Source organism: Staurois parvus, unplaced genomic scaffold (genome assembly GCF_062004578.1).
Source record: "Staurois parvus isolate SC_StPar_1 unplaced genomic scaffold, SC_StPar_1.0 ptg000372l, whole genome shotgun sequence".
Lineage (NCBI taxonomy): Eukaryota > Metazoa > Chordata > Amphibia > Anura > Ranidae > Staurois > Staurois parvus.
The window spans coordinates 3,475,390-3,500,585 of NW_028318168.1; the positions used below are offsets into that span (position 1 = coordinate 3,475,390).

Genomic DNA, 25,196 nt, shown 5'->3' on the forward strand with positions numbered 1-25,196 from the left:
ACCATATTTGACCTGTTTCTGACAAGAATATGCAAATAGCTATTTTTCTACATGGGGATTATGGGTGAAATATTGTGGATCCACATGCAAAGGACAACATTTGACCTGTTTCTGATAAGTCTATGAGAATAGTTCTTTTTCTACGTAGGGATTAAGGGTGGAATATTATGGTTAAACATGTAAAGGACCATATTTGACCTGTTTCTGATAACAATATGCAAATAGTTATTTTTCTACATGGGGATTATGGGTGAAATATTGTTTATACACATGCCAAAGACCACATTTGACCTGTTAAGAATGAGTATAGTTAATTTTCTACATAGGGATTATGGGTGGAATATCATGGTTAAACATGCCTAGGAACACATTTGACCTGTTACTCAAAAGAATATGTGAATAGTTGTTTTTCTACATGGGGATTATGGGTGAAATATTGTGGATCCACATGCCAAAGACCACATTTGACCTGTTTAGAATGAGTATAGTTAATTTTCTACATAGGGATTATGGGTGGAATATGGTTAAACATGCCTAGGAACACATTTGACCTGTTAATCAAAAGAATATGTGAATAGTTGTTTTTCTACATGAGATAATGGGTGGATTATTGTGGATACACATGCCAAGGACCACATTTGACCTGTTTCTGATAAGAATATGAGAGTAGTTATTTTTCTACATGGCTGCACTCTATTAAATGGGAAAAATTCCCATGTCTGTTATATATATTTCTCAGGTTTCAGAGGAAAACCGCTGTAATTCCAAGGGCAGCAATGAGCTTTGTATCCACCATTTGGTACAACTGACTGGAGGGACATCTCCCTACCCACCCATGCTACCACCCACCTATGACCAGTGACTGATTCAGTTAGTCCAGCACAAATGTGTTCCTAGGCATGTTTAGCTATGATATTCCACCCATAATCCCCATGTAGAAAAATAACTATACTCATATTCTTATCAGAAACAGGTTAAATATGGTCCTTTACATGTGTATCCACAATAATCCACCCATAATCCCCATGTAAAAAAATAACTTTCCTCATATTCTCATCAGAAACAAGTGAAGTGTGTTCCTAGGCATGCTTAACCATGATATTCCACCCATAACCCCCATGTAGCAAAATAACTATACCCATAATCATTTAAAAAATAAGTCAAATATGGTCCTTGGCATGTGTATCCACAATAATCCACCCATAATTCCTATGTAGAAAAATATCTATTCTCTTATTCCTGTCAGAAATAAGACAAATGTGTTCCTAGGCATCTGTATCTAAAATATTCCACGCATATTCCCCATGTGGAAAAATATATATATATGTATTTGCTTATACAGAATAGGTTAAATATGTTTGTTGTTACTCAAAAGAATATGTGAATAGTTGTTTTTCTACATGGGGATTATGGGTGAAATATTGTGAATCCACATGCCAAAGACCACATTTGACTTGTTTAGAATGAGTATAGTTAATTTTCTACATAGGGATTATGGGTGGAATATGGTTAAACATGCCTAGGAACACATTTGACCTGTTACTCAAAAGAATATTTGAATAGTTGTTTTTCTACATGAGATAATGGGCGGATTATTGTGGATACACATGCCAAGGACCACATTTGACCTGTTTCTGATAAGAATATGAGAGTAGTTATTTTTCTACATGGCTGCACTCTATTAAATGGGAAAAATTCCCATGTCTGTTATATATATTTCCCAGGTTTCAGAGGAATACCGCTGTAATTCCAAGGGCAGCAATGAGCTTTGTATCCACCATTTGGTACAACTGACTGGAGGGACATCTCCCTACCCACCCATGCTACCACCCACCTATGACCAGTGACTGATTCAGTTAGTCCAGCACAAATGTGTTGCTAGGCATGTTTAGCTATGATATTCCACCCATAATCCCCATGTAGAAAAATAACTATACTCATATTCTTATTAGAAACAGGTTAAATATGGTCCTTTACATGTGTATCCACAATAATCCACACATAATCCCCATGTAAAAAAATAACTTTCCTCATATTCTCATCAGAAACAAGTGAAGTGTGTTCCTAGGCATGCTTAACCATGATATTCCACCCATAACCCCCATGTAGCAAAATAACTATACCTATAATCATTTAAAAAATAAGTCAAATATGGTCCTTGGCATGTGTATCCACAATAATCCACCCATAATTCCTATGTAGAAAAATATCTATTCTCTTATTCCTGCCAGAAATAAGACAAATGTGTTCCTAGGCATCTGTATCTAAAATATTCCACGCATAATCCCCATGTGGAAAAATATATATATGTATTTGCTTATACAGAATAGGTTAAATATGTTTGTTGTTCAGTGTAACTATGATATTCTCCCCATAATCCCCATCTATAAAAGTAATTTCCCCCATATTCTTATCTAAAAAGGTGAAATGTATTATGTGGGATGTCACCATTATTTTATCCTTAACCACTTCAATACCGGGCACTTTTACCCCCTTCCTTCCCAGGCCAATTTTCAGGTTTCAGCGCTCTTGCACTTTGAATGAAAATTGCGCGGTCATGCAACACTCTACACAAACTAAAATTTTATCATTTTGTTCACACAACTAGAGCTTTCTTTTGGTGGTATTTAATCACCACTGGGGTTTTTATTTTTTGCTAAATTAACAAAAAGAACCCAAAAATTTTGAAAAACCCATGTTTTTCTTTGTTTCTGTTATAAAAGTTTGCAAATAAACAAATGTTCATAAATTCAGGCCAATATGTATTCTGCTACATTTCTTTGGTGAAAATAACCCAAATTAGTATTTATGATTCAGTCTGTAGGAAAGTTATAGAGTTCACAAACTATGGTATAGATCTGAATATTGATCAATCCCGAAGTACTGACAGCCAACCTAATTTCTTGAGGTCCAAGAATGTCAGAACAGTACAGATATCCCCCAAATGACCCCTTTTTGCAAAGTTGACAGTCCGATCTATTTCATAAGAGGCATAGCAGGTTTTTTGAAGTTGTAATTTTTTTGTCATAATTTTTTGGAAAATTAAGAAATTAAAAAAAGTTCGCAATTTTTTTTTTTTACATACTGTCACCAGTGCAGTACAGTTTCAGCATATAACTGGTGTGGCTGGAGACAGTACGAAAAAATAAATGATTTTTTTTAATTTTTTATAAAATTTTTTCTCTAAGATTTTTTTTTCGTATTGCGCTATGACCAAAGCAGTATAATGTTACCTCTTAGATTGTAAGCTCCAATGAGCAGGGCCCTCCTATCCCTCTTGTATTGAACTGTATTGTTACGGTATTGTCTCCCATTATATTGTGAAGCGCTGTTGGCGCTATATAAATCCTGTATTATAATAATAATAATACCATAGGAACATTGTACTGCTTTGGGGAAGTGATCAGTATTTTTTTTTTTTTTTACACAATTTGATTGCTTATAGCAAAGAATTTATATGCTATAAGCAAGCATTTAACTGAACAAAATCGATTTATTTTTTTTGTTGTGATTAGCTGTGATTGGCAAGGCTAATCACATGACACAGATGGGCTGTGATTGACCCAGCCTATGCATGTGATCACTGTGATGATTCAGAGCTAGACACAGTTGTGTACAATGGATGACATGAAAGAAAGCCATCATGTGACCTGCTGTTATCACAGTAGGTCACGTGGTACTGGCAAAAGGGGCCAGTACACAGATCTGTATCCGAGGTACACAGCCGGTGACCAGGGGCGGACTGATCATTTGGAAACTTGGGCACTGCCCAAGGGCCCGGGGTCAGTAGGGGGCCCCATGAGATGCCCCTGGTACCTTTTTCATAGGCTTTTTTGAGTTTGGGCAAGGACACAGGGGCTCCATCATCCCCTATTGCCCGGGGGCCCCATGTGTTTTCAGTCCGCCCCTGCCGGTGACAGATCTTGCCACAGCGCAGCCCTGCGGGCATGCAAAAGGCGCAATCCGGGAAGGACATCATATGACGCCCTCCTGGAGGGACGAAGTGTTTGCCCGGCCGCCATCTGGCCATAGGTCGTGCGGCAAGTGGATAATCCCCATGCAGATCAATAACCATTGTTATCAGAAATGCATCCATTTTTTTCCCTTGGCATTTTTAATTTATTTTCACTTTCCATCAACTTTAATATTTTCCAGGTTCCTAATAAATCAGTTCAAAATGTAGCTCTTTACACATACACCTACTGTACGAAATCAGTAAATCTAGAAATATGTTGAGTAATGATCCCATTATATCTGTATCAGGGGCAAACTGACAACTCATGGGGCCCCTGTGTCCTTGCCCAAACTCAAAAAGCCTATGAAAAAGGTACCAGGGGCATCTCATGGGGCCCCCTACTGATCCCGGGTCCTCGGGCAGTGCCCGAGATTCCAAATGGTCAGTCCGCCCCGATCTGTATTATTTACTATGATTCCATTGTACAGCTGCATATATATCAGCAAGTGAAGAGTTAGACATTAGCCACTACTACTTGCAGCATAGTATCAAGCAGTGCAGAAAAGAAAACATATTATGATAAAAAGCAGATTTTTTTATTACCATATATGTATGTAAAAATATAGTGCCACCTAATGAGAGTTTTGAGCATTGCAGCCCCATCATCCCACTATGCAGTTTAGTACGTCCCGCTAATCAATTCAGATACAGCAAAGACGCCTTGCTTTCAATAGGTTAGCATTAACGCCAGTGTCTCTGCATACTTCGCTTCGCTGTCAATTAAACTTTGTGAATGAAAAAAAAAAACGTATTACAGCCTCCGCAACGCCGCGCAACGTGACTGGCAGTCACGTGACGGAGGCTGGCTTGGTGTTGTGTCGGATGTGGACGATGGAGTGTCACGTGAGGGGGCGCGGCCAGGGTTGTGTAGACAGTGTGTGGATATCATGTAAATGAGTGGGGATAACAGGCAGAGAGTTCCAGGCTAAACAGCAGCTTGAGAGGAGGGATCACAAATATTGGCGCACTGCAAACATGAAGGCCAGCTCCAGTGTCCCCAAATTCCTCACTAAGATATGGGCTCTAGTGGAAGATCCCAGAAACAGCGAATATATCTGCTGGAGCCAAGTAAGGGGGCATGATGGGAGGGGGGCAGGCCATTTCACTAATGATGCTGCTAGATCAGCTCTCACAGGGGCCACTGCACAATGCAGCCTCTGGATGTGTCCTGCCATTGATTGCAGCTGTACTGGGGGTGACGTGCTCTCCTTATATCTGACAATATTTGTATTTTGTTATTAAAATGTGTGATTGTGTCATTAAAAGCAGCAATCACACCTGCTCAGGGGGGTTTTCAGTTCCTTTTGTTTGCATGTATTTGTGTGCATGTTTACATTTAGGGTTTGTTCACACCAGAACCCAGCGCTCCATCCACGGTTCCCGCACCGTGTTCAAAATACGCTGGGTGTGCGATTTGCTGTGGGTTTCAATGGATTCCTAATAACATCTCAAATGCAAACCAGAAAAGCAGTGCGTTTTCCAGCAAGAAAACATACGCTTCCACAGTGCCATGCGATTCTGTGCATTTTTGTGTGATTTTTAGCGCATTTTAAATGATTGGGCTGAAAATTACGCTGCACGGAATAGTAGAGGAACTGTAACTGCCCTTAAAGTGAAACAAAACCCATTGATTTAACGGTTTTCCAAAATGGGGTACGTCCTGCGACCCATTCAAGTAGAAGGGAAAGACCTGCAATCACCCCAGAGTTGCTGACTGTTAGTGTGGCAATTGTGATGTTACAGCGAAATTAAATGTTCATTTTTCATTTTGTAAAATAAACATACCTGCTGTGTGCAGTGGTTTTGCACAGAGCAGCCTGGATCCTCCTCTTCATGGGTTCCCCGCAGGCTCTCCTCGCTCCTCTCTTTCAAGTGCCCCCACGGCAAGCGGCTTTCTCCGGGGGGCGCCCCCACGGCAAGCGGCTTTCTCCGGGGGGGCTCCCCACGGCAAGCGGCTTTCTCCGGGGGGGGGGCGCCCCCACGGCAAGCTGCTTTCTCCGGGGGGCGCCCCCACGGCAAGCTGCTTTCTCCGGGGGGCGCCCCCACGGCAAGCTGCTTTCTCCGGGGGGGGCGCCCCCACGGCAAGCGGCTTGCTCTGGGGGGCGCACCCACTGCTCCTTGTGTCCAATCAAACACGGAACCGCGGCTTGGCCCCACCCCATCTCTCTCCTGACTGGCTGTGGTTGACAGCTCCCACTTGTTGTCTCAGCCAATGAGGAGGCAGAGACCCAGGACAGCCGAGGCTGTCGCGAACATCGCTGGATCTCGATGGGGCTGGGGGCACTTCTGCAAACAGAAGGTTTTTTACCTTCATGCATAGAATGCATGAAGGTAAAAAACCTTGAGCCTTTACAACCACTCTTTACAAGTGGTTCTTCAACCATAAAGTGAAAGTGCCTCCTGCACACCCCTCCTTCGCTCTGTTACTTATCTTGCAGCTTTTTTTTCTGTTTCTTTTTTTTTTTTTTTTTTTAAGAACAAGAGTTTAGGGCCTAGGCAAATGAATGTACGTCATATCTCCAGGAGGCTTTACTGAGAAGAAGGGGGTCTAGTGGTGCGTCATTGGTAGGCCTGCTTGCTGAACCTGGAAAAGCCGGTGGGCCTCTCGATGACATCAAAGCTAACATGGCGGCATGGGGCTGAGCTGTGGCAGGGCATGAGTGGAAAGTGCTGGAACTGCTGGATAGGTGAGTGTCTGAAATGGGCAGCACTCACCTGGTAAGCAGGGGTAAAGAAATAAAATGGAGGTTGAGCAGAGATTTGCTTTAAAACAGGTAGCAATCAGGGGTCATATAGCCTCCTCACTGCCTGTCAAACTTACTCTGAAAAGAAATCAAAATGCAGATCACTTTTCCAAGGGTTGGCGGTTAGATGCAAGTCTAAACTTAGCCTTATGTTGTAGACATGTCGTAAGGCCCCATTCGCATCTTCACGTTTGTAATCCGCACAGAAAATGTGCATTTTGCTGTCCGCTTCAGATATGTGCTGCAAACACACATTGCGCTTGCATTGCCATTAAAGTGGTTCTAAAGCCTCAACATTTTTTACCTTAATGCATTCTGTGCATTAAGGTAAATGTTTAGGGATCAGTTTTGGCCCCCCGCCCTGCCCCCTTTTTACTTGCCTGAGCTCCCACTGCTGTCAAAGCCAGTAATGAGGGAGCGGGGCCGAGTCATTAGACGCAGCAGCAGGACTCAGGAGTGAGCAAGCAGTGGACAGAGGAGGATCCAGGCGCGCTGGCGGGGGACCCGAGAAGAAGAGGTTTGGAGCCACTCTGTGCAATTCCATTGCACAGAGCAGGTAAGCATAGTAATGTTTATTTAAAAAAAAAAAAACATTTTAGTTTACGATCACTTTAAATGTTAATGGCACCCCAAGCGTAGGTAGAGGGAGCCCGTTTGCCGCACACAATTGCGCTGGAAATGCACCAAAAACACAGTAAAGCGTCATGCTCTGCTACAAAGAAAAAAAATACAGGAGCTTGTTTTGGGGTGTTTATCATACATGGGGCAGCCGATTAACATGTGAGAACTGCTATGTGCAGATGTGAATGGGATGTATATAACTGTCACACTGCTTGTACTCCTCACTGAACTATCAAACCATCAAATGGCTGGTGCCCCTGCCCAAGTCACTGATTCACAGTCCTCTGTGAATGGGAAAACTACAAGTCCCGACAACCTTTGCGGCTGTTGGCTTGTAGTTCTCAATGAACTACCACTGCGCTATGGTAGTTCACTGAATCTTCCTGTCAGTATGTCTACTTACCTGTACAGGCAAACAGATATACTGACAGGTCTGCAGGGTACTACTAATTGCTGATGCAATGCTTTATCGGCTCCCAAAACAAAAAATAAATGCACATTTGTTTGTGCATTTATTATTTTTTTGTCAAAAGCTGAAGCTTCAGGTGTTTTTGTTTTAGCCAATGGAAAGCAACAGAGGGAGGAAGCCAGTTCTTAAAGGTTCAAAAATGCCTGAAAAAAACCCCCACTTGATTCAATTCCCATTAAAGTCTTTGGGACCCAAATCTTCCTCAAAAGTACCTCATGTAGCTTTTGAAACTTCAGGCTTTGAACTATAGACACCTGAGTGCTGATATGTGAACAGTCCCCATTGTAATACATGAGGTTTTGAATGATGAGCATTTTGGAGCTTCAAAAAAAAATAATTCTTGCATATGGATGTGGCCTTAAAGAGTGAGTTGTATGAGGATAAACGTATATTTTAGGTCTGTTTAGGTTGATTTCATATTTTAATAAAGTATGTGTAAACCCAAACACCAAAATCTGATATAAACTTTTACATGATAAAGGAATTTCAAGAGTAATTTGTAAAATTTTTAAATCTGCTTTTTTTATTAAAGTATTACCTGATCATGAATGTCCTTGTTCAGTCACTCCTGTTATAAGGTGACAGCGCTCTGTCCTTGTCCCCCAGTTGTGCTCCTGCATTGTCATACAAGCTTCTGATGGGGACTTTCAATGCATATTACACAGGCACGGTCCGCTGTTGTCACCATAGGGGAACCTGCTGTCATGCAGCCACTGCTGGAGTACAGGAATTCCTATAGATGGGAATTGGCTGTAAACAGGCTGGAGGAGATCAGCATCAGATGCAACAAAAGCAGAAAGGTTAAAATTAATATTTTATTAAAACAAAAGACCGTTTGATACACAGATGTATTTTTATAAAGCCGTGAATGAGGCATTCACTACAAGTGCAAGTTAGAGGGGTTGATTCTCCTGCAGTGAATGTTTCATTCAGTGCTTTATAAATCTACCCCCCAGTGTTTTTGCAGACTATCAATGGTGTCCATGAAAGTGATGCTAAACATTTTCTTTTTTTAATAATAATAAACATGTTATACTTACCTGCACTGTGCAGTGGTTTTTGCACAGAACACCCCTGATCTCCCGCTGGTGCTCTTGGCTCTACCCCCCTGCTGAGTGCTCTCATAGCAAGCTGCTTCCTATGGGGACACTCACCCAAGTTGGCTGTGTGTCCATAAGACACACAAAGCTCAGCTCTGCCCTGCCCTCCGCTTCCTCCTCACTGGCTGTGATTGACAGTAGTGAGAGCCAATGGCTCCTGTTGCTGTCCTTAAGCCAATGAGAAATAAAAGCTTCTGCTCTTGTGCACATCGCTTGAGTTAGATTGAGCACAGGTCCAGTATAGGGGAGGGCTGAGGAGGAGGCGACCTGCACTCAGAAGGTTTTTTTACCTTTTTATGCATATAACGCATGAAGGTAAGAACTTCTGCCTTCACAACCACTTTAAAGGTTTACATGTATTTCATGTGTCTGTATATATTGAACAATAAGATTTTCATTTTATTCTAAGGGCCAGGCAGAAGCTCAAGCATGCTTGGATCCAAGTCTGAACTCACCTGAGCTATTCGGCCAGAAAACTGTCACTGCTTATCACCCATCATAAGCATCCGAGCCTGCCCCTGTCCTGCAGCCAGATATATTGATACCATTTGTGTATGAGCAGCTGCAAGAAGGGGAATACATCAGCCGCGTGTGATTGACTGCAGTGCCGCTAGTGGTTGGGGGGATTAAAGCCATGCAGTTGAGCTGTGTTTTTACTGCCCCTCAACCACTCCCATGTTAGCTGCAGAGGCAGTGACCAGAGGTGTACACATGCCGTGGCTATGATGCTGCAACAGAAATTATACCCCCTCTTGTATTTGGTGGGCACTACCGCCAGCCAAACACGACCTATTCAGGTGAATGGAGCCATGCTATAACTGCCCCAAAATCATGCACATGCCGTAGTGCAACGTTTAAGTGGTTAAAACAGGCAGTGGGGACATTCCTTACCACCTGGCAAACTCCTGAAAAGTGATCCAAGCATGGTTTGCTTTTCAGAGGGGCAGAAGTCCTTGCCACTGCTGTAAACAAGCCCTCTTAGGGGCATGTTCACATCTGAGCAATGTACTTGTGTTAAAGGAATACAAGCATATCTTTGGAGCAGGATCAATGAAACATCAGTAGACCTCAATGTTAGTGCCTGAAAACACATGTATTGTGTTTTTGTGCCTAACAACCAGTCTCCCCCCTAATTTTCTTTGCATTGGCAAAAACACATAGCCTTGGTTCACACGTACGTTTTTGGATGCGGTTTGAACTGCCGGATTAGCATGACCTGAGAGTGATTCTATGGAGAGTGTTCACATATATGCTGTCCAGCCACGGTGCGATTTTGAAAAAGGGTCGTATGTGAGTTTGGAGCTGTGTGATCTGATTTTTCAGTTTATACAGTTGAATTGGAAACAGGTGTTCAGATATAATGTGATTCCAATGCGTTTTTCATAGTTTTGGAGAGAAAATGCACTGCAATGCATTTTTCTTTTTTTTTCTTTCTTTTTTTTTTTTTTTTTTTAGACATGCACCCTAATGCACAGATGGTTCACTTATGTGTGTTGAAACAATGCATGTGTTGAGGTGCACTGGCTAAGTGCATCAGGACATTTAATATCAATTTCACCACAATGCGCAGATCTGAATGGGCGCGATGACTGCAGAGGTTCAGCACTAGCACTGCTTTAGATGTGTGAACGATGGATCACTAGCATTTTACAGTTTTTGCACCCTGTGCCCCTCTTGTTTTTATTCTATTATTGGGGAAACTACCCGCCTGTTTCAGTTCAGCCTTCTAATATAAAGCTGTCCGAAGGGATGGGGGGCCATCTTATATTACAAATGTGCCATTTGAGAGAAGCAAATGCTGTCAACTGCTGCTCCTGCATACATTAGTCAAGGTTAATTGTTTGGAGATTGATTGACATGAGTATATAAGGGGGAAAAAAATCTGTCTTCCAGTTACAGGAGAAATTGCACAAATATCAAATTACTACAATGCATATCAGTTGCTCTAGGAGCTAGGCCACAAATTGATCCAATACTGTATATTATAAACAAAGGGCAAACCAATTTTGGTGCTGACTGCCTTTAAAAAAAGGTGTGCCTACATTGTTCATTGTTTTGTCAACATACAGACCCCTGCTTCACACAGTATTGATAGCCCCCCACCCCCTTCCCTCATTTTCCTGGGACCAGGACTCACAAGCTTGCCTGCAGAGATGTAATGAGGACTTTATGCAAGCTCTTATCTATTGATATGCTCTGTTGTCTATGATAAGGTTTGTAGCAGAGCTCCTATTTAGATTACAGTAGGAAAATCCATTATGCAGGGCATGAGGTGTAATGGAAATCAAGGTCAAAACAGCAAATATCCCCAGTGATGTCTCTTCAAAAAACAAATTCTTGATTTTTTTTTTTTGTGCAGATTGGACTGATAAGCTGCTGTTTTTCTGATATTTTTGGTTCACATGTGATACACACTCGACATGCATGCCAAATGAACTATATTGTGCGGCAATGTTAAACAGGATTTCCAACCTGCACCAGAAACTGGAAAATTGAGATTTGTTGCCGGAATGTTGTAGTTACAATGTAACGCAAATATTAGCTACAAATCTCTGCCTGGTCTGACACAGATCTGCACATCAAGCTGACTCTCTGATAAGCATCTGTACAGATGTCTACCAGAGGCAGTCTGAGCTGAGACAAGCTTCCTCCTTTCTCCATTCTCTCTCTGCCTAAAGCAGGCCATAGACTGGTCGAAAACCGGCCGTTTAAAAAAAAAAAAAAAAAAAAAAAATCGGTCGTTCAATCGGCCGACGTTACCACAAATGGTAAAAAAAAAAAATCGGCTGATTTTCATCCCGTCTATGGCCGGCATTTAACCCCATAATTACTTCTGTCCCTAAGAATTCCAGTTCGCTATTTTATATGAAAAGTCTTGCGGTTGCAACAATGTATCCATTTCAGATACAGATGGTTTTTATTCGGATACAAATGGATACATTGTTGCAACCGCAAGACTTTTCATATAAACTATAATAGCGGACTGGAATTCTTCATCTTTCTTCTTCTTCTTTCTCCTTCTCCTTCCTTCCTTTTCTTCCTTCCTCCTTTTTTTTATCGGTAAAACGAATGACCGATTTGCCCATCATTGCCGGGAAAATCAGCCGCAAATTTTCCAACATGCCCGATAAAAAAAAAAAATGTGCAAAAACCCCGAAAACGGCCGACCAATTAACCCACTAACTGTGCAGAAATCGGCCTTTTTTTTTTTTTTCGGCCGAAAAATCAGCCAATTTTTGACCCGTCTATTGCCGGCATAACTGAACAGAGGAGAGAGCTGTCAGGTTCCCGATCAGTGTCTGGGCAGACAATCACCAGACGGAGCAGGCTATTGTAAAGCGTTGTGCACTCTGGGCACTATATACATCCTGTATAGTAATAATAGGGTGCTCTGTGCTGCCCTGCTACCTACACCTTCCTCTCCTTCTTGCAATCTCTTGCTGATTGTGGGGGAAAGAGAAGTGATAGTATAGCCAGCTGTATCGCTCCCTGCACAGTGACTGCACTGAGTGTGCACAGTGACAGAGCACACACATTGCTGCCACTGTGCAGTACTATGCACACGGGTATACATGGCACCGTACCATATATAGTTTATCAGGCCCTATATTTTTGTTTCACTGTGTACAGCGAGTGTTTGTTGCACTTTAACCGCTTTCGCACCGCCCTATAGCAGAAATACTGCTGCAGGGCGGCACGGGTGCACAAAATCATGTGTATATGTACGTGATTTTGCAGCTCCAGGTAGGGGGTGCACGCCCCACCCGAGCCGCCATTCGTAGCCTTGGCTGTCAATCAAAGACACCCAGCAATCGCCGAGTATTACCGATGGGGGAGATGCCTGTGTATAAACACAGATCTCTCCCCTGTCAGCTCATGCACTCTGCTTTGTATGGCTCTGCGTAGCAGAGCCATACAAAGCAGTATGCTTACAGTGTAAAGCACACACCCTGCACATAGTAAAACCGCACACAGTTGACTATGATCACCCCACGTGTTAACCCCTTCCTGCCCAGTGCCATTAGTAATGTCAGTGCTTTTTATTAGGGCAGTGAGAACACCTTGCCTGCCATTGTCATTTTTCTATGCTTTTTAGATACATGCTTCATCTGTGAGTATGTTTTTATTATTTCACTCCTAGAATAAACCTTGGATAATGCACTAGGTGTGTGCGCCACCTGTTTTCTCTCTATCCAGTGGCTGATTTCCCCGTCTGAGGAGGGCTGCACCCCTGGAGCATTTCCTTTGGTTGTCGCTGTCCTGGTACCCTTGGCTTCCCTTTTGGCTGTGCATATCCTGAGGCGCTGGAGAGCACATACGATATCCGGTTTCGTTGTTTTCTTTTTATTAGGGGGCATGCGCCCCCTACCTGCGCTGCCATTTGCAGCCTCAGCTGTCAATCACCGGATCCCAACTGGTGATTGCCTGCTGGTGATTGCCTAGTATTACTGACAGGAAAGTGACCTGTGTATAAACAACACAGATCTCCTTCTTGTCAGCTCATGCACTCTGCTTTGTATGGTTCTGCGTAGCAGAGCCATACAAAGCAGTGTGCTTACAGTGTAAAGTCCACACACAGCACATAGTTAACCCTTTGATCACCCCCACATGTTAACCCATTTCTGCCCAGTGCATTAGTATAGTGTCAGTGCTTTTTATTAGCACTGATCAATGTATTGGTGTAACTAGGGATGTCAGTGACACAGTCAGTCCCCCCCCCAGTGTCAGAATGCCCATCGCAGTCCCACTATAAGTCGCTGATCACCGCCATTACTAGTAAAAAGAAAAAAAAATCCAGTATGTATACTACAATTTGTAAACGCGATAACATTCACATAAACCATTTAATTTACACGTATTGGGATTTTTTTTTTAGCAAAGACATGTAGCAGAATACATTTTGGCCTAAATTTATGACGAAATTTGATTTTTAAAAAATTTCTTTACTGGGCATGTTTAATAGCGAAAAGTCAAAAATATTGTGTTTTTTTTTTTTTTTTTTCTTTCAGAATTGTCGGACATTTTTGTTTATACCGCAAACAATAAAAACCACAATGACGATCAAATACCACTGAAAGAAAGCTCTATTTGTGGGGTAAAAAAGGACATAAATTTCATTTTGGTGCAGTGTTGCATGACCGCGCTATTATCAGCGTAATGCAGCGTTGTATCGCAAAAAAATGGCCTGGTTAGGAAGGGGGTAAATCCTCTGGAGGGCAAGTGATTAAGGCTCCATGTACACTGCAGCTGATAAACTGACGTTCAGGAGCTTTTCTGCGTTTTTTTTTTTTTTTTCAGCAGCCCCTGAACTCTCCCTAATGTTTTCCTATGTGTCCATGTACACTGTCGTTTATAGTCGTGTACAGGCAGTTGAGTTTACAGTAGTTTTTTTTTTTAATGCACCAAACTTGCCTTAAGGAGTAGATTTTATCAGCATTTCAAATGCTTGTAAACGTGGCTAACTGCGTTTATAAGCGTTTGCGTTTTAGAATCGTTTTTTGACAAGTCCATATCCAGGGCACAATTCACTAAGCGGTAAAAAAAACCCAATTTGAATTCACTAAAAAAAGGCTACTAAAATACCTCATGATTTTATCAAATTTATGCGGAATTTTAGTAGTGGAAAGCATGCATCATGTTTTAGCTGTCAGCGGGATTCCCACTGACAGCTGAATGTAAAAGATCGAATTGCCGGCAATTAAAAAAAATCATTTAAAAAAAACCAGCGTGGGGTCCCCCCCTCCCATCCATACCAAGCCTTTCGGGTCTGGTATGGGTTTTGAGGGGAAGCCCCACGCCCCCAAAAAATGGCGTGGGGTTCCCTCCCAAAATCCATACCAGACCCTTATCAGAGCATGCAGCCCGGCATATCAGGAAAGCCCGAACCATACCAGGCCACATGCCCTCAACATGGGGGGGGGGGGTGCTTTGGGGTAGGGGGAGCTGTGGTTGTGGGGGTCTGCGGGCGGGGGGGCTTATCGGAATCTTGAAACCCCTTTAGCAAGGGGGCTCCCAGATCCCACTTCCCATGTGAATGAGTATGGGGTACATATGCTACCGATTCACAAAAAAAGCTGTAGTGTGAAAAAAAGTCATTCTTTGACAAGTCCTTTTAATAAAAGAAGAATGTCCCCCGAAGTAAATCCAATGTCAGTCACGATGTCCACCGCCGATCAGAAGAAAAAAAAAAAAAAAAGGCTCTGCTACCGACGCTGGCCCCCAGCTATCTGCTCAGAAGTTGGTTTGACAGTTCTTAAATATGTAAGGGACGGGGCCATCAAGTATGTGACCCTGCCCCTGTGTGACGTCAGTGACCAGCATGCCCTGGTCGATGTCATCGGGTGGCCCCGCCCCTTACATATTTAAGAACTGTCAAACCAGATTCTGAGCAGACTGCCGGGGCCAGCGTTGGTAGCAGAGCCTTTTTTTTTTGGGGGGCTCTTGCTGTCAGTCAGGTGCAATTAAGAGGAAGTGGGGGGGGGGCGGCACGGTTAAGTCCCGATGTGCGTGTCAAACTGCTTGGTAAGGGGACACACAAAGAGGAGGAGCCAAGATTGCTGGCAGGGGACCTGAAAAGAGGAGGATCGGGGCCGCTCTGTAAAACCACTGCACAGAGCAGGTGAGTATAATATGTTTGTTTCTTTAATTAAAAAAAAAAAAATTCTGCCTTTTAGTAACACACCTTCCCGCCCGAACTATAGCAGATTGACAGCCAGGTAGGACACTCCTCGTTGTGACTGGGCATCATATGACGTCCTGCCAAAAGGAGCCGTTCACGCGGCCGCACGACCTATCACCAGCTGTGTCCACGGGACACAGGCAATGACTTATCGCTACACCGGCCCGTTGCCAGTGTCATGTGACCTCTGTGACCAATCACAGCCCATCTGTATCATGTAATGATACATGAGCAATGAAAGACATTGGTATTAGCAATCATAATGTGTTAAATAAAATCCTGTTAACTTGCCCAGAGTAGTTCAATGTTACTATGGTAACATTGTATTTGTTTGGTCAGCAGTGTGTTGAAAAAAATAATGTAATAGAAAAATTTGAAAAAAAAATTATTTTAACTTTTTTTTACATACTGTCACCAGTCAGTGTGTCTGATCACCGTCACACCAGTTGTATAATAACGCTTTACTGGACTGGTGACAATATGTAAAAAAAAAAATAGATTTTTTTTTTTAATTTCTACATTTTCCAAAAATTTGTAACAAAAAATTACAACCTCCAAAAAACTCATAATGCCTCTTAACCACCTCCTGTCCGGCCGTTGTATATAAACGGCCGCACGGTGGCAGTGCAGGGTCGGGTGGCCGTGTATAAACGGCGTCCCCGCACCCTGCTTGTGCGCGTACCCTGCGAGGTCCCGATCGTGTGATCACTGATTGGCCAATCAGTGATCACATGCAGAGTAGTAAGCAAGATGTCACTTGTGACATCATTGCTTACTACGTGTGAAATCTGTGAATGATCACAGAGGTCACATGGTACAAGGCTATTCACAACAGCCTTGTACCATGTGACAAGCTGTGACCAATCACAGTTCACTCAGTAGTTCTCAATGGCTGCAAGAATACAGCTAGAGAGAAGGAGAAATGATTGCTTTTACAGCCTTTATGGGTGTAAAAGCAATCGGTGTAAAAAAAAAAAAAAAAAATCTTCATCACCCCCCACAAGTAGTATAGTGTCACCATGGTGACACTGTACTGCTAGGGTGACAAGTATGTAAAAAAAAAAAAAAATATCAAAAAGTTTCAAAATTATAATTTTTGGTTATAAACTAATTTTGGGTTATTTTTTTTTTTTTACTAAAAAGATAACGGAATAAATTTTGGCCACGATTTATGATGAAATATTATTTATTTGCAAAGTTTTATAAGAAACTTTTTTTCAGAATTTCTGGACTTTTTCATTCATATAGCAAAAAAAATAAAAATCCCAGTGGTGAATTAATAAATACCACCAAAATAAAGTGTTATCTGTCTCAAAAAAATGCTAAAAAATTCATATAGGTACAGTGTTGCATGACCACGCAATTGTCATTCAAAGTGTGATAGCACTGAAAGCTGAAAATTGGCCTGGACAGGAAGGGGGTAAAAGTGTCCGGACTGGAAGTGGTTAATAAATACCTTGAACTGTCTATTTTCCATAAATGGGTAATTTGGGGGGTATTTGTACTATCCTGGCATTTTCGTGCCTCAAGAAATGAGATGGGCCGTCAGTACATCAGGATTGAGCGATTGTCAGATATATATATACACCATGTTTTGTGGTCTGTATAACTTTCTTAGACTAAATATTATACACTAATTTTGGGGTATTTTCACCAAATAATTGAAGCAGAATACATTTTGACCTAAATTTATGAAGACATTTTATTTATTTACAAAATTCTATAACCGAAACGAAGAAAAATTTGTTTTTTCAAAAGTTTCAGGTTTTTTTTTTTTTTTATTTAGCAAAAAATAAAAAACTCAAATGGTGATAAAATACCACCAAAAGAAAGCTCTATTTGTGTGGAAAAAAATGATAAAAATTTGATAACAGTGTTGCATGACCGCATAATTGTCATTCAAAGTGCAACAGCGCTGAAAGCTGAAAATTGGCCTGGGCAGGACAGGGGTAAAAGTGCCCGGTATTGTAGTGGTTCAGTTAACTTTTACGCCTGCTGCTGTTTGCAAGTGTACTGTATTTTGAACGCCATGTGGAAAACACTCACAGAACGTGGGTTTCCCAAACCATGTTCTGGGGTGAACTGTTCCTTTTTTAGTTTTTTAGTTTTTCAAAGCGAAAAAAGTTAAAAAAAAAAAAAAAAACCAAGCATGAGCTGTTCATTCAAGGAATAGAAAATAAGTGTGCAAATAAGATGTTACATCAGTAAAGACATCTAAAGCTGAACAATATCTACACTGAATCCGCTCCAAAGGTACAGCTATAATGGATCCAAGAGAACTCCAGTATTTGTCTTCCTGAAACCAATTTCATAACGTTGGGTGAAATAGACGACTGGCATTGAGCAGTCATTTAGAGAAACAAAAACCTACTATATATATTAATCATTAGGATGAACAATGTGGTATATAAGATTTAAATGTAGTCTGTTTAGAAGTGAATGGTAAAAGCGGTCTGAGGGAAGGCATTGAAATCAGAGGAGCAAGAGCATAAAAGTGGGATATTTGTTATGTGATGACATGACGTGACAGAGGCAGTATTGTATTTAACACATCATCTGTGTGTCTACAGGATGGAAACAGTTTTATCGTGTTGGACGAAGAAAGCTTTGCAAAAGAGATTTTACCCAGACATTTCAAACATAACAACATGGCAAGCTTTGTACGACAACTCAATTGGTGTAAGTATAGACCCACCCCAAATGTTTTATGAAATCACGGTGACTTATCTAGTCATTATTGCTAAATATTTATTTTTTATTTATTTATTTATTTATCGAGTTTATATAGCGCCAAAGGGTTTGCTCAGCGCTGTACAATAGGGGGGGACAATACATGAAACAGTACAGTAACATCAAACAGCACACAAGGGGTAAGAGGGCCCTACTCTTTTGAGCTTACAATCTAGGAGGGAGGGGGTAGAGGTACAGGAGGAAATGGCTGTGGGGGATGGAGTGGTAGGAGGAGGGAAGGGCAGCGGCTGTTAGGTGAGGGTGGGGTAGGCTTCCCTGAAGAGGTGGGTTTTCAGGGAGCGCCTGAAGGTGAGGAGGGAAGGTGACAGTCTGATGGATTGGGGTAGTGAGTTCCAGAGGATGGGGGAGGACCTGGAGAAGTCTTGCAGTCGTGCGTGGGAGGAGGAGACCAGGGAGCAAGATAGAAGGAGGTCCTGTGAAGAGCGAAGGGTACGGGTAGGGTTAAAAATATTTAACTTGAGTTTTAGCCAGAACTTTTTTTTTTTTCTGCTGTCTACCAACACATCACTTAACTGTAATGATGTATGTCCTGCCTCTGCTGCTGTGTAGAGAGAGTCTCTTCAGAGTGTCCGGTCCTCTTCCTGGTTCTGAACTTATAACACTGTGGGGCTTAATAGTTTGCGGACTAAGGGATGAATTACATCCACGGCGTTCCGAATAATGTGTGTAAAGGTGGCTGCTGTTTCTTGCACTTTGCTCTTGCTCTGTGCCTTGCTCATACCTGCATCTTCCTGCTGCAGTTTTATTCTCCTGGCCACATCTCCCTGATCCTGGCCAGCCTGATCCTATCCTGGCCATCTTTTTGCCTGCTTACTTCAGTTCGACCACCTTTCCAGCTAGCTGTTCCCTAGCCTTATCCGATCACAGTGAGGTCTTACCTGGCCTTATCCAGTTATGGTTGGCTTTACACCAGACTGTCCCAGTCCCTGATATCTACCCCCTAATATACTGTTCCTTTCAACACCAGGATGAATGTGATGCAAGCAAAAAATGGGCACAATTGGTGCAACTTGCGAAGAGGATAACAAAATCAAGCAAACTGCAGCTCTAGTAACTGTGGAGGGAGACAGAATATAAATAACATATGAAACAAAGAAAATTGCGAGCACAAAAACTGCTACAGAGCTGTTCTGAATGACAGCTGAGGCATCCACTTTTTCAGATTGTCTGGAGTTAACATGTTTCAAGTATTAAACTTTTTTTTTTTCTTTAAACTATACATTTAATATCCATATACATTGCTAAAAAAAAATGATAGGAACACTTTGAAAACATATCAGATCTCAATGGGGAAATATATAATGCTTGATAGCTATACTGATATGGACTGGGTAATGTGTTAGTAACATAAGGATGCCCCATTGTTTGATGCAAATGAAAATGATCAACCTACAGAGGACTGAATTCAAAGACCCCATGAAAATCGAAATGGTACTCGGTAGTTTGTATGGCCCCTATGTGCTTGTATGCGTACCTGACAACATCAGGGCATGCTCCTAATGAGACAAAGGATGGTGTCCTGGGGTATTTCCCCTCAGATCTGGACCAGGGCATCACTGAGCTCCTGGACAGTCTGAGGTGCAACCTGGTTGTGTCGGATGGACCAAAACATGATATCCCAGAGGTGTTCTATTGGGTTTAGGTCAGGCGAGTGTGGGGGCCATTCAATGGTATCGATTCCTTCATCCTCCAGGAGCTGCCTGCATACTCTCACCGCATGAGGGTGGGCATTGTTGTGCACCAGGAGGAACAGCTCTTCCTGTGTAGTTCTGGGCTGATCCCTCACTTTTTTCCTTACCCCATGAGGCAAAATCTTGCATGGAGCTCCAGACTGAGGACGATTGATGGTTATATTGTATTTTTCATTTGCAAAAAATCGCTCCAACAGATGACTCCTTCTCACCAAGCTTTTTCCTGATGGTCTTGTAGCCCATTCCAGCCTTGTGCAGGTCTACAGTCTTGTCCATGATGTCCTTTAACAGCACTTTGGTCTTGCCCATGAGGAAGAGGTTTGAATGGAAGAAAGATTCTGTGGACAGGTGTCTTTTATACACATAATGAGTTGTCATTAGGAGCACCTTCTTAAATTGACAGGTCTAATCTGTGTTCCACATGAGCACATAGCCAGTCTGTGGGAGCCAGAATTATTATTGGTTGGTAGGGGATCAAATACTTATTTTACACACAGAACTGCAACTCAGTTTATATCATGTGTTTTTTATTTATTTTTGGTTTATTTTCTGTCTCTATCATTTAAAATACACCTATGATAAAAAAAATTATAGACCCTTCATTTCTTTGTAAGTGGGCAAACTTACAAAATCTGCAGGGGATCAAATAATTATTTTCCCCACTGTATGACTGTGAGCAGGTGAAGTGTGGACAATGGTGAATCACCACTGCAATTAAGCCAGCCATAGATGGTTCGAATTTCGGCAGGTTCACCAGGGACCGGATGAGATTTGATTCATCAATGGGCAGGCTTCTTGTATCCATTGATCAACTTCTGTACAATCCGTCTCTGAATTTTTGCATGCAATCACTGCTGGCCGCTATAGCTGCTAGCAGTGATCTTTGTGTTTTGTCAGTAAGTTAGGTTACCCACAAGCAGAATACAAAAGCGCTGTGGGAGGGATTCCCCCATCAACACTCAAGCTATTTTTTTTCCTTCCATCCATGGGGAAGGAAAGGAAATAGGATAATCTATGGCTTTCCTTAGTTCACATCTCAGTATTTTGTAACAGTTACAAAGTAAAAACTGAATTTTAGAAATGTTTATAAATGTATGAAAAAGGAAAAACCAAAATATCACGTTGGCATACGTATTCAGACTCTTTGCAACAGCACTTGAAATTTAGCTCAAGTGCCACTCATTTCTCTTGATCATTGCTGAGATGTTTGTACACCTTGATTGTAGTCCACGTGTGGTAATGTAAATTGGTTTGACATGATTTGAAAAGTCACACACCTCTCTATAAAAGGCCTCACAGCTGACAATGCATATTGAATCAGAGCAAAAGCCATGAAATCAAAGAAACTGCCTGCAGAGCTCAGAGACGGGGTTACTGCAAGGCACACATATGCGGAGAGAAATGGAGAAGGCACCAGAGCTAAATTTCAAGTGTTGCAAAGAGTCTGAATAGTTACAGTATGCCAATGTGATATTTCAGTTTTTCCTTTTTTTTCCTTGCAAACATTTGTAAAATTCTGTTTTCACTTTATCATTATGGGGTAGTGAGTGTAGATTAATGAGATAATGTAGTATCCGGCTGCAACTTAACAAAATTGAAAAAAGTTACCGGGGTCTGAATACTTTATAGTGTGTGTGTGTATATATATGTTGTATGTCCTTTCCATTTCTTGCATTTTTGGTGTTTCTTTAGGTATTTTACACAAAAATAGGGTCCAGAGTGCAACCTTCAAAATTAAGAGACCCCAACAAAAGCATGTGCCCAGTGCTAAAAGTGCAAAAGTTGTGCTTTTCATCCCATAGCAGCAGGTAGCAGTCAAGTTTGTCCATGCCAGACCTGCTAAACATTTAGCATTCATCTAAACACTTGGCTCATCCCCTCTGGCCACAAATGGTCTTATGCAAGAATTTAAATATTCGTTTATAGTTGTGCATACTTACGGCATTTTATTTACCCCCTATTTAGCTTTACATACTCAGTTGAAGTTTTATTTTGACACAGACATAGTGTGCAGTACTTTGCAGAATGCATGGGTTCATTCATTAATATCAATCCCTCTTCTTCAAAGCAGCACTGAATCTAATGCCTCTACTAATCTCAAGGAAACTTGGAAGTAAACTGGTTAATCTACCAGTGGCTTCTCAAAGATATTCATAGGTAGGATTCTGCACCTTGAGTGTCGGAGACAACAAGTCACCTGATGTCTGACAGTAACTGTTTGTCATCAGCCTGACCTTTAGAATCTGTTATGCATTTTCAGGAGTTGGGTGACTGTGTAAGGTCAGGCAGTAGACAAGGCAGTTTGAATTCTTGCCTAAGATATAGACTTTGAAATTTTTGATCTTGGCAAAAAGTAAATTAGGTTTACTTGAGCCTGATATAGATCCAGTGCTGTGAACAAGAGCAGCACCACTGCTGTCTTTTCTTTCTTCACTGGCTCAGATGCAGCAGCGGGAGCCATTGGCAGCTGCTGCTGTCAATCACAGCCAGTGATGGAGCAGGGAGTGGGGCTGAGGCACTCTGCGTGTCAATGGACACACAGAGTGTGGATTGGGAGCGAGCCTGCACAAGTTTCCCGATAGCAAACGGCTTTCTATGTGGGCACTTAGCAGAGGGCAAGAGCTATGACTGGCAGTGGGGGACCCAAGAATAAGAGGATCAGACCTGCTCTGTGCAAAACCATTGCACAGAGCAGGTAAGTATAGCATATTTTCTGCTTTAAAAAAATTATATTTTTACCTTTACAATCACTTTAATGTAATTTCTATCCATTGTGTCTATATTACACATTTTAGTACCTATTACTCAAACTAATTTAGTCTGATTTTGGATGGAAAAAGAATGTTCAACCCTTTGCTAGTTTATAACATGGCTCCTGGACCTTGGGTTGATGATCATATCTTCACCCCTAGCATAATATGATAGGCCTTGTCCAGCCTATGGGGAGCCAATCTATGTTCGTACTCTGAATTCAGTTGGTGGACACTGGCACTCACTATGGAGTTTCCCCCTGTAAACCTGAAAGGTTTAAAACATTTAAAATTATATGGGAAAAACGATTTCAATCCACAAAGAATTTGTTGACTGAAGTTGTTTTCCAGTCAAAAGAGTAGTAAAAAAAAATCTTCCAGAATTTCTGTAAAGTTGGTCTGATTTACAATATATATACTAGTAACTCGAAATCATGAAATGCATTCAAGATTTGTGCTTGAGATGTTCAATAATTGCTAGTTATCAATCTTCACGTTATTTTAATTGGCTTTTGGAAATATCAGTGATAAACAACACAATGGAGTTGATTTAGTAAAACTGGAGAGTGCAAAATCTGGGGCAGTTGTGCATGGTTCCAATCAGCTTCTAACTTCAGGTTGTTCAATCAAGCTTTAAAAAAAAAACTGGAAGCTGATTGGTTTTTCTGCAGAGCTGCACCAGATTTTGCACTCTCCTTTTTTACTAAATCAACCCCAATGTATACTTGCATTTCTCATTTTTTTTTCAGTAAATGTAACATCACTTTCTTTTTTGCAGATGGCTTTCATAAAGTTATGCAGGATGAGTCTGGCGCAGCTAGGCATGATAAATACTGCTCAGGCAGATACCAGCATCCCTTTTTCAAGCGTGGTCAAGAAGAGTTATTGATAAAGATAAAACGGAAGGTAACATCAAGTACTGGAGATAAGCGTGTATTCCGGAAGGCTAAGGTTTGTTTGCCTGTTTGGTGTTGTTTTTTTTTTTTTTTTTTTACAAATTTCAAGTACAGTATGTTTGTACAGTGTGAAAGTAGAAGCTCCAAATTAAAGACTTGAGCCGAGCTCACTTCCTGGTTCAAACTCCTCCTATCTGAAGCACTATGGAGGAAACATGGCCATATTAAGGTCAAACTTTATTTATATATTCTCAGTTATGCCTGTTAGAACCACATAGGCCTTATTTTTTAGTCCGTATTTAGCCACAGAAAAGGCAGATTTTTAAAGCTACACCAAAGCCATCTTTTCTGGGTATTTTAGAATATTATTACAGGTACTTGTATAGTGCCATCAATTTATGCAGCTCTTTACATACAGTATCTCTCTATCTTCTCTTCTATCTTTTCATGTGACAACACTGAAGAAATGACACTTTGCTACATTGTAAAGTAGTGAGTGTACAGCTTGTATAACAGTGTAAATTTGCTGTCCCCTCAAAATAACTCCACACACAGCCATTAATGTCTAAACCACTGGCAACAAAAGTGAGTACACCCCTAAGTGAAAATGTCCAAATTGGGCCCAATTAGCCATTTTCCCTCCCTGGTGTTATGTGACTCGTTAGTGTTACAAGGTCTCAGGTGTGAATGGGGAGCAGGTGTGTTAAATTTGGTGTTATCACTTTCATACTGGTCACTGAAAGTTCAACATGGCACCTCATGGCAAAGAACTTTCTGAGGATCTGAAAAAAAAAATTGTTGCTCTACATGAAGATGGCCTAGGCTATAAGAAGATTGCCAAGACCCTGAAACTGAGCTGCAGCACGGTGGCTAAGACCATACAGAGGTTTAACTGGACAGATTCCACTTCATACAGGCCTCACCATGGTGGACCAAAGAAGTTGAGTGCACGTGCCCAGCGTCATATCCAGACGTTGTCTTTGGGAAATAGACAGATGAGTGCTGCCAGCTTTGCTGCAGAGGTTAAAGGGGAGGGGGGTCAGCCTGTCAGTGCTCAGACCATATGCCGCACACTGTATCAAATTGATCTGCATGGCTGTCGTCCCAGAAGGAAGCCTCTTGTAGAGATGATGCACAAGAGAGCCCACAAACAGTTTGCTGAAGACAAGCAGACTAAGGACATTGATTACTGGAACCATGTCCTGTGGTGTGATGACACAAGATAAACTGATTTGGTTCAGATGGTGTCAAGCGGCAACCAGGTGAGGAGTACAAAGACAAGTGTGTCTTACCTACAGTCAAGTATGGTGGTGGGAGTGTCATGGTCTGGGGCTGCATGAGGGCTGCTGGCACTGGGGAGCTACAGTTCCCTGAGGGAACCATGAATGCCAACGTGTACTGTGACATACTGAAGCAGAGTATGATCTCCTCTCCTCGGAGACGGGGCTGGAGGGCAGCATTCCAACATAACAACCCCAAA

At 41.8% G+C, this 25,196-nt stretch overlaps 1 protein-coding gene across 2 annotated transcripts in view; it reads left to right on the plus strand.

Annotated features, from left to right (window-relative positions):
• The first annotated feature begins 4,810 nt into the window (after positions 1–4,810).
• Positions 4,811–25,196, plus strand: part of LOC149456167 (uncharacterized) — a 45,910-nt gene continuing 25,524 nt past the window's right edge. Inside the window, exons 1-3 of one of the 2 annotated variants that reach the window (XM_089685352.1) lie at positions 4,811–5,083; positions 18,199–18,307; positions 23,599–23,771. In XM_089685352.1, coding sequence (XP_089541478.1) covers positions 4,991–5,083; positions 18,199–18,307; positions 23,599–23,771 — 375 coding nt within the window. In that variant the 5' untranslated portion in view covers positions 4,811–4,990. The remainder of the gene's footprint in view (positions 5,084–18,198; positions 18,308–23,598; positions 23,772–25,196) is intronic. The other variant, XM_089685351.1, reaches the window with a different exon arrangement.